Source organism: Anabrus simplex, chromosome 1 (genome assembly GCF_040414725.1).
Source record: "Anabrus simplex isolate iqAnaSimp1 chromosome 1, ASM4041472v1, whole genome shotgun sequence".
NCBI classification, from domain to species: Eukaryota; Metazoa; Arthropoda; class Insecta; order Orthoptera; family Tettigoniidae; genus Anabrus; species Anabrus simplex.
The window spans coordinates 659,422,945-659,437,405 of NC_090265.1; the positions used below are offsets into that span (position 1 = coordinate 659,422,945).

General features: G+C 37.8%; 1 protein-coding gene across 3 annotated transcripts in view; it reads right to left on the reverse strand.

Annotated features, from left to right (window-relative positions):
* Shc (SHC-adaptor protein) overlaps nt 1-14,461 on the reverse strand; it is a 179,903-nt gene that overhangs the window by 9,842 nt on the left and 155,600 nt on the right. For 2 of the 3 annotated variants that reach the window (XM_067135812.2, XM_067135814.2), the window contains exons 11-12: nt 5,099-5,234; nt 3,778-4,922 (exon numbers count right to left, since the gene is read on the reverse strand). In XM_067135812.2, the coding sequence (XP_066991913.2) occupies nt 5,100-5,234 (135 nt within the window). In that variant the 3' untranslated portion in view covers nt 3,778-4,922; nt 5,099. Of the gene's footprint in view, nt 1-3,777; nt 4,923-5,098; nt 5,235-14,461 lie in introns of those variants that run through there. The other variant, XM_067135813.2, reaches the window with a different exon arrangement.

The following is a 14,461-nucleotide window of genomic DNA, read 5'->3' on the forward strand; positions in this document are numbered from 1 at the left end:
AACTCTAATGGAATTGTAGTCACACTCACATGTTCTGTATTCAACTGTTTGCTATGGAAGAGAAGAGCAGGGATTTACCTCCACAAATGTAAGCAGGAGAATATTTTTCCTTGGTGAGTGCATTTTCATTAAAATTGTCCTGGCATTCTTAGCACAACCACTACATTACAGCCTGGCATCAAAAGTGTTAATGGACTGTCGCATGACAATTTTTTTTGTTTCTGTACAATATACTGGTTCACACAGGATGTTTTGATGAAATACTCTATAAACCTTGTTCTGTGACATACCTTCTTGGTATGAGATTACAATTTTGGTATACTAATGAGAAAACCAGCAAAAATCATACACAAATGTACAAATCAACAGCAACATATATGTTGATGGAGCAACCCACCTTGAAAGATCCTTCCCATATGTTGTCCCTGACATCCTCCAATATGAAGGATCTGAAGAATCTTCCAAAAGCATTACTGAAGAAAGAAGTTGAAGATGACAGCAGATATATGATAGATGTATGCAAGATTATATCAATCAGGGCACTGAAAACTGAGCCAATCATATCACAGTATAATACTGTGCATACTATAGCATTGATATAACAAGCAGATTTAAAGGGGTATGTAGAGCTTACAGTACTAACATTATGGTAATATTTTTAACATCTTTTCCTCTAATAGCATAATGTTCACATTAAAAGAATGTCATAATTCATTAACAATGATGAGTCTTTAGAAGAGCTTTCTGGTTTTTTTTTTTAATCTGAAGAATTTGTCAACACAAGGAAATGATTTTGCATCATATTGTAGATAAAATATGCATGCACGCGCATGCACACACATGCACAAACACACATATTTCACAAGTTTATATTAGGTAGTTCCTGAGTTATCAGGAAAACTGTTCTCGAAAATGTAATTTGCAGGAAATAAGCATTAAACATTTGTTTACATTCTGACGCCGGCCCCATGGTGTAGGGATAGCATACCTGCCTCTTACCCAGAGGCCCCAGGTTCGATTCCCAGCCAGGTCAGGGATTTTTACCTGTACCCGAGGGCTGGTCCGAGGTCCACTTAGCCTACATAATTAGAATTGAGGAGCTATGTGACAATGAGATGGCGGCCCCGGTCTAGAATGCCAAGAATAACAGCTGAGAGGATTCGTCGTGCTGACCACACGACACCTCGCAATCTGCAGACCTTCGGGTTGAGCATCGGTCGCTTGAAAGGTCATGGCCCTTCGGGGCTGTTGAGCCATGGGGTTTGGTTTGGTTACATTCTGACACATGCTACACAATGACATGTTCAATATAACGTTAGTGCATATACATTTAAATCATGAATCAAAAACTAGTGAAGGTATTTTTTTATTCCAGAATTATTTGAGCATTAAACATTTTTTTAAAACTCTTTCTGAAGGTTTTAACTTGTACGTAGCCCCTTAAAGGTGTAGGACCATAACAAGCAATAAAAGTGCACACACGGATTTTCAAGCATTTCACTGGAACACTCAATGTAAGAGAATACCTCAGCCTAAAAGTCTAAAATGTGCTTACGATTAGCTTTATGCAACTCAGGAGGTGATGCAATAAATATCATGAAAAAGTATATGTGCTAACATTATATATGAAAACAATTATGCACTTGATGTACCTGTACTCTGTTTTACCAAAAAAAAAAAATTCTTGCCAGCTATCCTCCATGACTAGTGACTAGACTAACTCAAGAACAGTCTTCAGACCATGTTATCAACTTCGAGATTTCCAAGTTTTTAATCATAACCCTGTAAGATCAAACTAATAATTGAGTGAAAAGATATGAATAAATCTCTCTTGTGCACAACTTGTGTTCCCTCATAAGTATGATTTACATCCAAACATTACAACGCCGCTAGTTCAAATGCTGATTCCTCCACCTAACAAAACACAAACTATAAATTCTTGTTATCTCAGATGCAAAACACATGCATATTTCAAAAGGGAAAACATGAAAAATGTGTGTTTATGAAAAAGATATTACACACATATGACAAATGTCAAATTAATATCACAGTTGCTGCCAAAGTCATTCATGTAGAAATATGTTACAAACATCGAGCCGGCCCCGCGGATTAGGGGTAGCTAGTCTGCCTTTTACCCAGAGACCCCAGGTTCAATACCCAGGTAGGTCGGATATTTTTTACGTGGGGAACATGAAAATCAAATCAACAGAACAGGAAGAGGGGGGTACCTGTTTCCTCACTTTTGATAAAGGACATTGGGCATTAACATGCCGCAATACATTTTATCTAAGAAGAGACTGCAGTTATAAAAGTTGATGCTTGATGAGTTACAGCTACATGGAGGTTGCAGTACTAATTCAAATCCTAGTCAAATCATCAAAAATGTTCTGATTAATGTAAAAGTGTAGGTCCAATAATTCTACTTCTTAGAGCAGATTTAAAGGGATCCATATTACAACTATAACAAGCAATAAAAGTGCACACAAGCAATGTCAAGCATTTAACTGGAACTCTTAATGTATGTGAATACGTCAGACTTAAAAGTCTAAAATGTATGTATCTGTCAAAATGTAATCCTTATTCAGTAAACAGAGGTGCGAAATTTCAAAAGAGAAAATATGAAAACTTTGTGTTTATGAAAAAGATGTAACAAACATATGACAAATAAGGCCTACTCCTCAAATTAATATTGCAGTTGCTGTCGAAGTCAGGCATTCATTGCTGTTCATTTAGAAATATGTTACACACATAGAGCCGGCCCCACGGACAAAGGGTAGCGAGCCTGCCTCTTACCCAGAGACCCATGTTCAATTCCCAGCTAGGTCAGGGATTTTTACCTCCATCTGAGGGCTGGTTCAAGGTCAACTAAGCCTACATAAAAAAAAATCAAGGAGCTTTCTGGCAATGAAACAGCAACCCTCATCTAGAACCAAGAATATTGGCTCTATGGAAGCCTGTAGAACTGAGTTTATCAGCATTAAAACCAGGGATGTAGAAGATAAAAGAAATAAATAGAAGTAACTCATAATATATAATCTCCTCAAATAAATTCCTTAACCTATAAATTTTACAAGCACCAGAGCCAGAACTGATAAATGTACAAACTGCTTCAATTTGCTGATGAAGAGCTTTGACAACAAGGTACTTACATCATACAGTACTATATATACACATTTTTCATTCACCACGTATAACCACTGAACATATAAACATGACAATACAAAGACAAAATATTGTTAATATGCTGCATACTGTACATTTAACATCACTGGACAAACTAGTTACACACAATTATACATTGAATATGTAATGAAATCTGGCATACAGTATGACTAATTTATAAGAGAAACTGAAAAATATAAAATACATTATAACTTACACAGCAAAACTTCTTTGCAATATCCCTCTACAGAATTTTCTCTCAAACCTTATGCTCTTGTCAAAAGTTCAATATACAAAGATCAAAATATCCTCTAGAAATTCTTTAAATAAGATTTGTTGACAAAATATTCAGATTATGTAAGCTCAGTGTGTTAATTGTCACACTGATCAAGGGTCCAGTTTTGAAGACTCTGGAGAAGAACAGGTTTAAATCCTGTTAACAGTCACCCTTGAAATGCCATCTTGGTAAAATGAAAATAATGAAGTTTCAGAGCTAGCACATCAAACATATTTATAATTATATCAAAAACATCTCAGGCATATATCCAAGCAAGTTTCATTAGTAGCTCATGTTCATAAACTTACTCATCAACTAATTTGAAAAATGGTAAATACACTGCAAAGTGGACTGGGATGTCTTGAGCAGATTTACAAAACAAAATATAATACTGTACATGATTAGCTATTTATCCAATGTTGGTTTTTCAATTATTTCAAACATCCAGTTTACTGAGATAGGCCTTTATTAGTCAAGTTCCAGTCTCCACAAAGTGGGGAAGTGGGGAAGCCATTTCTGTTGTTTACATACCAGATGATTTTATTCTCTTTCAGCTGAAAACAACTGCATTCTTTTCAATATCTGTTGATGTGCAACAAAACTCTGTTAACAGAATTAAATATCATTACCTCTACCCACAAAGCAAAATTACTTAGTGAAGTTAGATCACAGAACAGTTTCATGGTCCTGACAATGGTCCAGCTGATGTGACCAAGGAACAGCTTGGTGAGTTGGTACCAAGGCTTTAATCACTTTCAATTACTATTCAGAAAGAAAAATTTGTCCACTTTCTCAAACCTCCATCAATATTCATGTGATACCACAACCTGAGATAATCTATGTCAATCTAAATGTTACTAGCCAAAGTATACACTTACTTTCAAAAGCACTTAATATGTGAAAATCAGTAAATCTCCAAGGACGGCAGCTAACAGTGCTAACCGTTAAACTACGGAGGAGAATAGTTTCAGGTAATGTTCACTTCCTCTGACTTTCTACATACTGTGTTTACAACAGCATTCCTTGGAACATATCAAAGAGGTTTTACTGTATAAAGAAAAATATAATTTTGAAATGTTTTCGACAGCATTACATAAAATATGAGAACTTAATTCAAACCTACATCTTTCAGATGTAACTATATCATTTCACTGTTAATATATCAGTCACCTTATGTATTCAGACTTTACTTTTGGGTCTCGATAAACAGTCGACGTGTCCCCCAAACCGGTTCCTTTTCATATTATAACACACATCTTAACAGATCTTTTGTTACCTAGAACACCGTTCATAACTATACATCATAACCTTTCTCTGTAACATAATAAGAATTATTTACAAAAGCTCCTATATACAAAATACTTTTTCCATTAAAATACCTCATCTTTGCAAGAAATAAATTTATCTTCAAAATAACAACCTCATTAAAGTATTTCTCAGGGCAGCATGTCAGCATATTTGTTGAGTGGATAAGAAGGAACAACTGAAATAAATTCACCAATTACTTAATTACATAAAAGAAATATAAATTTAATTGTAGTACATAAAAAATGCATTGAAGCCAATTTATATCCAATCAGAAATACGTGAAAAATGAAATTATAATATCTATTAAACATACATATAAATACGTCTACATCATGGCTAGCAAGTCCTTACCTCAAGTTTGTCTTCCCTTATGCACTGGGCGACGTAAAACCAGTGCGCTCTCAGCAGAAATTATGGGCAGTTCATTTTCACAGTGGTAATTGATCAGATGACTCACACTCTCAAACATGCGATCTTTTGTGCGAACCTGCAGAGACATAAAATTATCGAGTAAATTACTTCTATATCCTTATACATTAGTATCTTGTGTCCAATTATTGCTCACTTCTGAAATCCACTGCAGATCAACATAAAATTAGATAGTACAGTGTAAGCCGCTATCGAAATGCTGGTTATTCCCCGTTTATATCCTCGGTCTGTTGAAACTAATTTGTGAATCAATAAAATTTAGAAACTATCTGAAAAAGAAAACGTATAACAGAATTATACCTGAAAAAGAAATAACTTGATTAAATATATTTTTTTTTTTTTTCTGCTAGTGGCTTTACGTCGCACCAACACAGATAGGTCTTATGGAGACGATGGGATAGGAAAAGCCTAGGAGATGGAAGGAAGCAGCCGTGGCCTTAATTAAGGTACAGCCCCAGAATTTGCCTGGTGTGAAAATGGAAAACCACACAAAACAATCTTCAGGGCTGCCAACAGTGAGATACGAACCCACTATCTCCCGGATGCAAGCTCAGAGCCGCGTGCCCCCAACCGCACGGCCAACTTGCCCGGTGCTTAAAAATAGAATGACATGTTTCATACTTGATGGAATCATCAGATTCTATTAAATCACACTCAAAAATATTTTGAAATGTATAAACATTTATGTTTAAATCCTTAAATACTTGAAATTTGGAACTCAACCTACTGAAGTCCTCCAACAGTGCTTCCTCACTCCTTACTAGTTTCGCACAGAATGCCATGCTAGGCAAGCGGATAACGCAATAGCTGCCTGACTCATCTAGCCCATTCAGTGATGTCAGGGTCTCAGTCTGTGATAAGCTTCTGTACAGCGTACAGCTCGATTGCTTCTTATACAGCAGTAGTTGATCAGTTTAGTGTTTTTCATGGCTTTTGAATTAAATGCTGAACAGCATATTTTTATGTGCTGTATATTTTTAATGTAATTTGCACCAAAATTTTGAAGATTCATGAGCTGAATTGCAGAGTGTGAACCGGAATATCATCACAATCATCATACACTACAGCACTTGTCTTCAGGCAGAGACAGAACATTTACGGTTTTTGTAATAGGGTAAGTTTTATTGTTTCTTTAATCAGTTTTTCAACCTGATTATCCATTCAACGAAATTGATTGGTATTCTATGGGCATACAGAAACTGTGTGAGGATGAATGCACTCTCGTTTACGAACATGCTGCATGCAGGAAGGGCAACAAACCTTACGAGACTTACCCTTGATGATGATGATGCTTGTTGTTTTTTTTTGTTTTTGTTTTTCCTATTTGCTTCACGTCGCACCGACACAGATAGGTCTTTTGGCGATGATGGGATAGGAAATGTCTAGGAGTGAGAAGAAAGCAGCCATGTGTGAAAATGGGAAACCACAGAAAACCATCTTCAGGGCTGCCGACATATCTCCCGGATGCAAGCCCACAGCTGCGCGGCCCTAACCACACGGGATGTTTGTTGTTTAAAGGGGCCTAACATCTAGACTCACCTGTTGGATGATAGTAGATGATTCTGAAGTGATCTCATCTGATTTAAGGCTTCTGCTATTTTGATAGCCTTATATAGTTATTTCTTTGTGTTGCTGCATGTTGTTTTAAGGGGCCTAACATCGAAGGTCATCGGCCCATTTCTTTGTGTACTCAGTATTTTACGGTCTGAGAGTGTTTCAATTGTATTTCTTTTTTAGTGAATGTGGCCTCACAATATTTTGTATTTTTGTTTAATGTATGTATTTGATAAATACATTCAGTGCAAGTTGTTTATTTCCATAATCAACGGTTGCCATGCCATATAGGTTATAGGTGTTAGTTATATCCCTCTGATCGGATTAATCTTCAACTGTATTTCCCTTTTAACACTCATTAATACCTGCAATACAAAAACAACCTACAGTAAAACTTATTTCATACGTTTCACACGTATATGTTTTCTACACTTATATGTTGTTGTTTTTTCAGCGGTCACAACAAAATCCTATACATATTACGGCAAGTTATTTCATTTACACGACTTTCACTTATACGATTTTTAAGCTTATACGCTCATGTCCGAAATCTTCGAAGGCAATATTCTAAATACAAACTTATGCCTCGCACTGTACTTTTCTTGGAAATGATACTTCTATGCACGTTTGGTAGTGTGAGCGACTTGGCAGCTATTTTCGAGCATACACTTTGGTGTTCTGTGCTTCAAGTGTGACCAAGTTGTAATTAGCATTGTTAGATTCGTGAGTAGTGAACATGGGTGAAAGAAAGAGAACGAGCATTATGACTGCAGAAAAATTACAAATTTTGAGTGTAGTTAAGGAAAGTAGCAACATGAAACGAGTTGAAATTGATAAGAAATTGGGGATTGCTCCATCTACCTTAAATACTAACGTAGCTATGACTGCGGAAACTGAAGAAAGCGTGCATGTTAGGTGTTACGACAAATAAGCGGAACAGCATTCAGGGCGGAAAATACAAACACCTGGAAGATTATTTATTACAGTGGTTCAGGCAACATAGGGCACAAGGCATTCTAATCAGCGGACCAATGCTTTACGAAAAGGCAAATGAACTAGCAATCAGACTTGGTTTAGTAGATTTTAGTGCTTCATCGGGCTGCTAAGCAAATCTAAGGTTAGACACGGTATCAGCAATCATAATGTATGTTGGGAAAGCAGAAGTGTCTATGTCGAAACTCTGCAAGAATGGAAGAAAAATTATTTGAAAGAACTGACATCTCGATTCGCTCCCAAGGACATTTTCAATGCGGACGAGGCAGACCTCGTTTTTAATTTAACGCCTGGAAGGAAGGTAGGCCTCCCTCAAACAACGTACAGGTCACAGCAGATGTAAAAAAGAGATGGGAAGGAAAGGGGGAAATTGTAGAAGACAGGTGGTCTAATGTTCTAAGGGGAAGGAGATTGCAGGCTGAGAGCTATATTCAGGATCAGAATTCAGGACAGGTGTCTGTGAGAAATCGGTACAAGTCACTCCAGGTAGAGCAAGAGAGGGAAGATGAGGAACAGGGAACTGTTGCTGAGATGTATGGAAGTAGGAGGAAGGGAAAAGGTAGGAAAGGGAAATGTAGAGTAGAGGATAGGAAAATACAGGTGGAACAGGGTCATGGGAGGGAGAAAAGGGAGGCGGAAGAGGCTTCTGCAGCTATGAGGAAAGATAGGGATGACCAAGAGGGGACGGGATCAAATGAGGTGGGTACAGTTAAGGCTCTGGTCATGGGGGATTCCATCGTTAGACATGTGGGGAAAGTGTGTGGAGGAAAGGGAACCAGGATAGAGTGTTATCCAGGAATTAGGTTAAGGCAGATGTTGAGAAAAGTAGAAGAGAAAGAGGAGGGGAAGGAGAAGGTGGTAGTGTTTCACGTTGGTACCAACAACATAAGGCAAGCTGGTATAAGTACCAATATAGCTGGGGATGTGTGGGATCTGGTAAATGCAGCAAGGTTGAAGTTTAAGGAAGCAGAGATTGTTATCAGTGAAATACTGTGTAGGAGGAATACTGACCCGAAGGTAATTGGGGATTTAAATGAGACTATGGAGTGGGTAAATGGGAAACTGGGAGTGAAATTTCTAGATCCTAACGGGTGGGTAGGAGATAAGGATCAGCACTCAGATGGCCTTCACTTAAACCGCAGTGGTACGTATAATTTAGGAAATTTGTTTGGAAGGGTAATAGGTAGGTACATTCAGGGAAACAGGGTTGTCTACGGAGCGGTGATAAGGGTACAGAGATCTGGAGTCAAGTAGGGATGACATAAAAATGTTAGTGTTGAACTGTAGAACTATTGTAAAGAAAGGAACAGAATTAAGTAATTTAATAGATATATATTTACCAGATATTGTAATAGGAGTTGAATCATGGCTGAGAAATGATATAATGGATGCAGAAATTTTCTCACGAAACTGGAGTGTGTATCATAGAGAGAGGATAGGAATGGTGGGAGGGAGAGTATTCATTCTGGTGAAAGAAGAATTTGTAAGCTACGAAAAAGGTAAAGATGACAAATATGAAATTCTAGGCGAAAGATTAATTTCTAAAGATAATAGGCAACTTAATGTCTTTGGAGTGTACAGACCGGGAAAGGGCAGCGCTGACATGGATTCAGAATTATTTGATAAGATAATCAGCTATGTTGGAAACGACATGGAAAGGAATGTGATTGTAGCGGGAGATCTGAATTTACCAAATGTCAATTGGGAAGGAATTGCGAACAACAGGAAGCATGACCAACAAATGGCAAATAAGCTAATATGGGAAGGAGAGCTGATTCAGAAAGTGACAGAACCAACTAGAGGGAAAAATATCCTGGACGTGGTACTGATAAAACCAGATGAGCTCTATAGAGAAACCGAAGTAATACCGTATTTCACGGCATAATCGTCGCCACCGCGTAACCGTCGCATCCTTTATTTTCAATACAAAAATCGGACTTTAAACCTTTACTTACATAATCGTCGCACGTCCAAATTTTGTTCACTAATCTGGTTAAAAGGTAAATGGAACTGCAACGTAAGTTGCACATGAATGCGCAATTTAAATACGTGTATGGTTTATGGGCAATTTGGCAACACAGTCACGTTTGCGACATGTTGCACAACGTATAAATAAATAATACCGGTATATGTACGACGCATGGCTTACCGGTAGACTATCGGCAGTTTGACAACGTGGTCGCGAGACAGTGTACTATTTATTCACCACCTACATATTATGCTTACCGGTAGGCTATCGGCAGTTTGACAACGTGGTCGCGAGACAATGTACTATTTATTCACCACCTACATATTATGAGTTCCCATTTGAAATACGTAAGGCTGTAAGTTATCGCTTATCGGCAACGTCGCCAGGAAATACCGGCTAGGTAGGTTGAATGGACCTCGAACCGGCCCTCAGATACAGGTAAAATTCCCTGACCCGACCGTGAATTGAACCCGAGGCCTCCGTGTAAGAGGCAAGCACGCTACCCCTACACCATGGGGCCGGCTCCTGTGTTATTGCGCACGAAGTGAAATCCAAGACGATAACGCAGATTTCCACGGAATTATTCAGCCGAATTATTTACGATGTCTCAGTTGTCATCGCTAGACTCTTATCTTACTACTACGTCATAAGTGTCCGGGCATGGGATGAAAACTTTTATCCAAGCAGTCAAGATAATTATTATCCAATGCTATTAAAGTTTTATTTTATAAACTCGTCAGTAATGTAATGTAAAATCATCAATAACTGGGAAGAAATATTAACCTAATTACCATATGTTTAAAAGAAATTGAAAAAAAAGAATGTTTGTTACTGACGTCTCGGAATACAGTCAACTATACAGTAGATCTACACCGCGCTAGCTAGAGCTCCGGTTTGCGAGCTTTGTGCAAGCGCAGTAGTGTGTCGCAACCAACGAACTAAACTGATAAATTGTTGCATACTTCCTTGCTGCCTAACAGTATTGGCTGCTCTGGAATGGACAGATCACAGATGCATTTATTTGTTTCAGATTTACGTGATTACTTTAGACATGTGTGCGTGAGAATTTAAGTTTTTAATTTGTGTTTTGGGTGTTTGCAGAAATAATTTGTTTTAATAGTGAACAATTACGGAAAGTCATTTATATCGCAAAACATTAACGTGTGAAGCATTTATAAGCGATTATGGGTAAATATAGAAACTATTCTGCGGGCTTCAAGCTAAGCGTAATTGCCTTCGCTGAACAGCACGGGAACAGAGCTGCAGAAAGAAAATTTTCTGTGAGTGAACAGTTGGTGCGTGACTGGCGGAAAGTAAAAAACAAGCTAAAAAGCACAAACCCTTCTAGACGCGCGTTTAGAGGTCCTAAAACAGGGAAGTTTCCTATAATTGACGAAGAAGTGTTTAGGTACGTCAGTGAAATACGTAACAATGGCTGCAGTGTATCATATGAAATGTTACAAATTAAGGGACAGGAGGTAGCGCGCAAACACAACATACCGGTAACTCAGTTTAAGGCGACTCGTGGGTGGATTAAGGGGTTCATGCGACGACACAATCTGTCAGTGCGAAGGAGAACAACACTAAGCCAAAAGTTGCCTGCTGATTACACGGACAAGATTGTAAATTTTCACCGATTTGTCATACGTTTGCGCAAGGAAACTTCGTACTTGCTTTCTCAAATCGGTAATGCCGATCAGACTCCAATCTTTTTTGATATGCCTCGCAACAGCACTATTGCGCTAAAAGGATCACGGAGTGTATTAATGAAAACCAGCGGTAGTGAGAAGTTGCGATGCACGGCAATGCTAGCCATTACAGCTGACGGGAGAAAGTTGCCGCCTTACATCATTTTCAAGAGGAAAACGATGCCTAAGAATATACAGTTTCCCCGTGGAATTCATGTACGAGTGCAACCAAAGGGTTGGATGGACGTAGAACTCATGCTGGACTGGGTTAAAACTGTGTGGAATAGAAGACCTGGTGCACTACTAAAACAACCAGCTCTGCTTGTTTTAGATAGTTTCCGAGGTCACCTCGTGAACGAAGTGAAGCAAATTCTCACTACAAATAAGACACGACAGATAGTCATTCCTGGTGGCCTAACATCTGCTTTGCAGCCACTAGACGTATGTGTTAATAAACCCTTTAAAGACCACTTACGACGATTTTACGAGTGGATGGTGAGCGGCGATCAGCAATTGATGCCCGCCGGAAATGCTCGTGGGTGAAGAAGAGTTGGGATCTTATACCACCTGAACTAGTCTCTAAGAGCTTCAAAAGGACTGGGATTTCAAATGCACTAGACGGTTCCGAAGATGACGCAGTGTGGCAGGGACACGAAGAATCTGATACTGGTATTAACAGAGGTGAGGACGGCGCATCAGATAGCGAAACATGCGATAGCGACACCGAAGATTTGGAATAAATTGCGTACCGGTAAGTCCGCATTTCACAACAAAGCGATAATTTTTTGCAAGTGTAATATTTTAACTTTAATACTCAAATTAATGACAAATTAACTTAAAACGTTCATTTTTATTTTCAGGTTGGAAAAACGTTCGCCGAATTGTTGCGAAAAATTATGAATTTTGTTTTAGACTATTTTAATTATTTTGATGTATAAACGCGAGTATTACGTGCATCTTAAATTTGTATCAAATACAATTTAGTTATACATACATTTTTTGAGTAATACAAATACTGGTATTAAATATTCATCGTATAATGGTCGCACCCTACAATTTTTTTTGAAAATTTTGGTATAAAAAGTGCGACGATTATGCCGTGAAATACGGTAGATGGTATTAGTGAACACGAAGCTGTTTTTGTCGTAGTTAAAAATAAATGTGATAGAAAGGAAGGTTTTAAAAGTAGGAATTATTAGCCAGTACCATATGGCTGATAGAGCAGGCACGAGGCAGTTTTTAAAAAGTAAATATGATCAGTGGAAAACGGTAAATAAGAATGTAAACAGACTCTGGGATGGGTTTAAAGAAATTGTTGAGGAATGTGAAAACAGGTTTGTACCTTTAAAGTTGGTAAGGAATTGTAAAGACCCATCTTATTATAATAGAGAAATAAAGAGACAAACAAGGAGGTGCAGATTGGAAAGAAATAAGAGTTAGAAATGGCTGTGGAAGTAAGGAGAAATCAAAGGAACTTAGCAGGAAATTGAAACTAGCAAAGAAGGCAGCTAAGGATAACATGATGGCAACCACAATTGGCAGTCATACAAATTTTAGTGAAAAATGGAAGGGTATGTATTGATACTTTAAGGCAGAAACAGTTTCCAAGAGGGACATTCCAGGAATCATTAATAAACAAGGGGAGTGTGTATGTGAGGATCTTCAAAAGTCAGAAGTATTCAGTCAGCAGTGTGTAAAGATTGTTGGTTACAAGGATAATGTCCAGATTGAGGAGATGTCTAATGCTAAAAAATTATTAAAATTTACATATGATAACAACAATACTTGTAATAAGATACAAAAGTTGAAAACTAGGAAAGTGGCTGGAATTGATAAGATTTCTGGGGATATACTACAGACAATGGGTTGGGATATAGTACCATATCTGAAGTACTTATTTGATTATTGTTTGGTTGAAGGACCTATACCAAATGAATGGAGAGTTGTTATAGTAGCCCCTGTGTATAAAGGAAAGGGTGATATACATAAAGCTGAAAATTACAGGCCAGTAAGTTTGGCATGCGTTTTAGGAAAGGTTATTCCACTAAAGCTCAACTTGTAGGATTCCAGCAAGATATAGCAGATATCTTGGATTCAGGAGGTCAAATGGACTGTATCGCGATTGACTTGTCTAAAGCATTTGATAGGGTGGATCATGGGAGACTACTGGAAAAAATGAGTGCAATTGGACTAGACAAAAGAGTGACTGAATGGGTTGCTATATTTCTAGAAAACAGATCTCAGAGAATTAGAGTAGGCAAAGCTTTATCTGACCCTGTAATCATTAAGAGGGGAATTCCTCAAGGCAGTATTACTGGATCTTTATGTTTTCTTATATATATAAATGATATGAGTAAAGAAGTGGAATGAGAGATAAGGCTTTTTGCAGATGATGTTATTCTGTATAGAGTAATAAATAAGTTACAAGATTGTGAGCAAACTGCAAAATGACCTCGATAATGTTGTGAGATGGACAGTAGGCAATGGTATGATGATAAACAGGGAAAAGTCAGATTGTGAGTTTCACAAATAGGAAAAGTCCTCTCAGTTTTAATTACTGCGTTGATGGGGTGAAAGTTCCATTTGGAGATCATTGTAAGTATCTGGGTGTTAATATAAGAAAAGATCTTCATTGGGGTAATCACATAAATGGGATTGTAAATAAAGGATACAGATCTCTGCGCATGGATATGAGGGTGTTTAGGGGTTGTAGTAAGGATGTAAAGGAAAGGGCATATAAGTTTCTGGTAAGACCCCAACTAGAGTATTTTTCCAGTGTACTGGACCCTCACCAGGATTACTTGCTTCAAGAACTGAAAAAAATCCAAAGAAAAGCAGCTCGTATTGTTCTGGGTAATTTCCGACAAAAGAGTAGCGTTACAAAAATGTTGCAAAGTTTGGGCTGGGAATTCAAGAGGACAAATTGGGGCAAATATTCATTTATAGGAAGGGAAGTTAGGGATTGGAATAACTTACCAAGGGAGATGTTTAATAAATTTCCAATCTCATTGAAATCATTTAAGAAAAGGCTAGGAAAACAACAGATGGGGAATCTGCCACCTGGGTGACTGCCCTAAATGC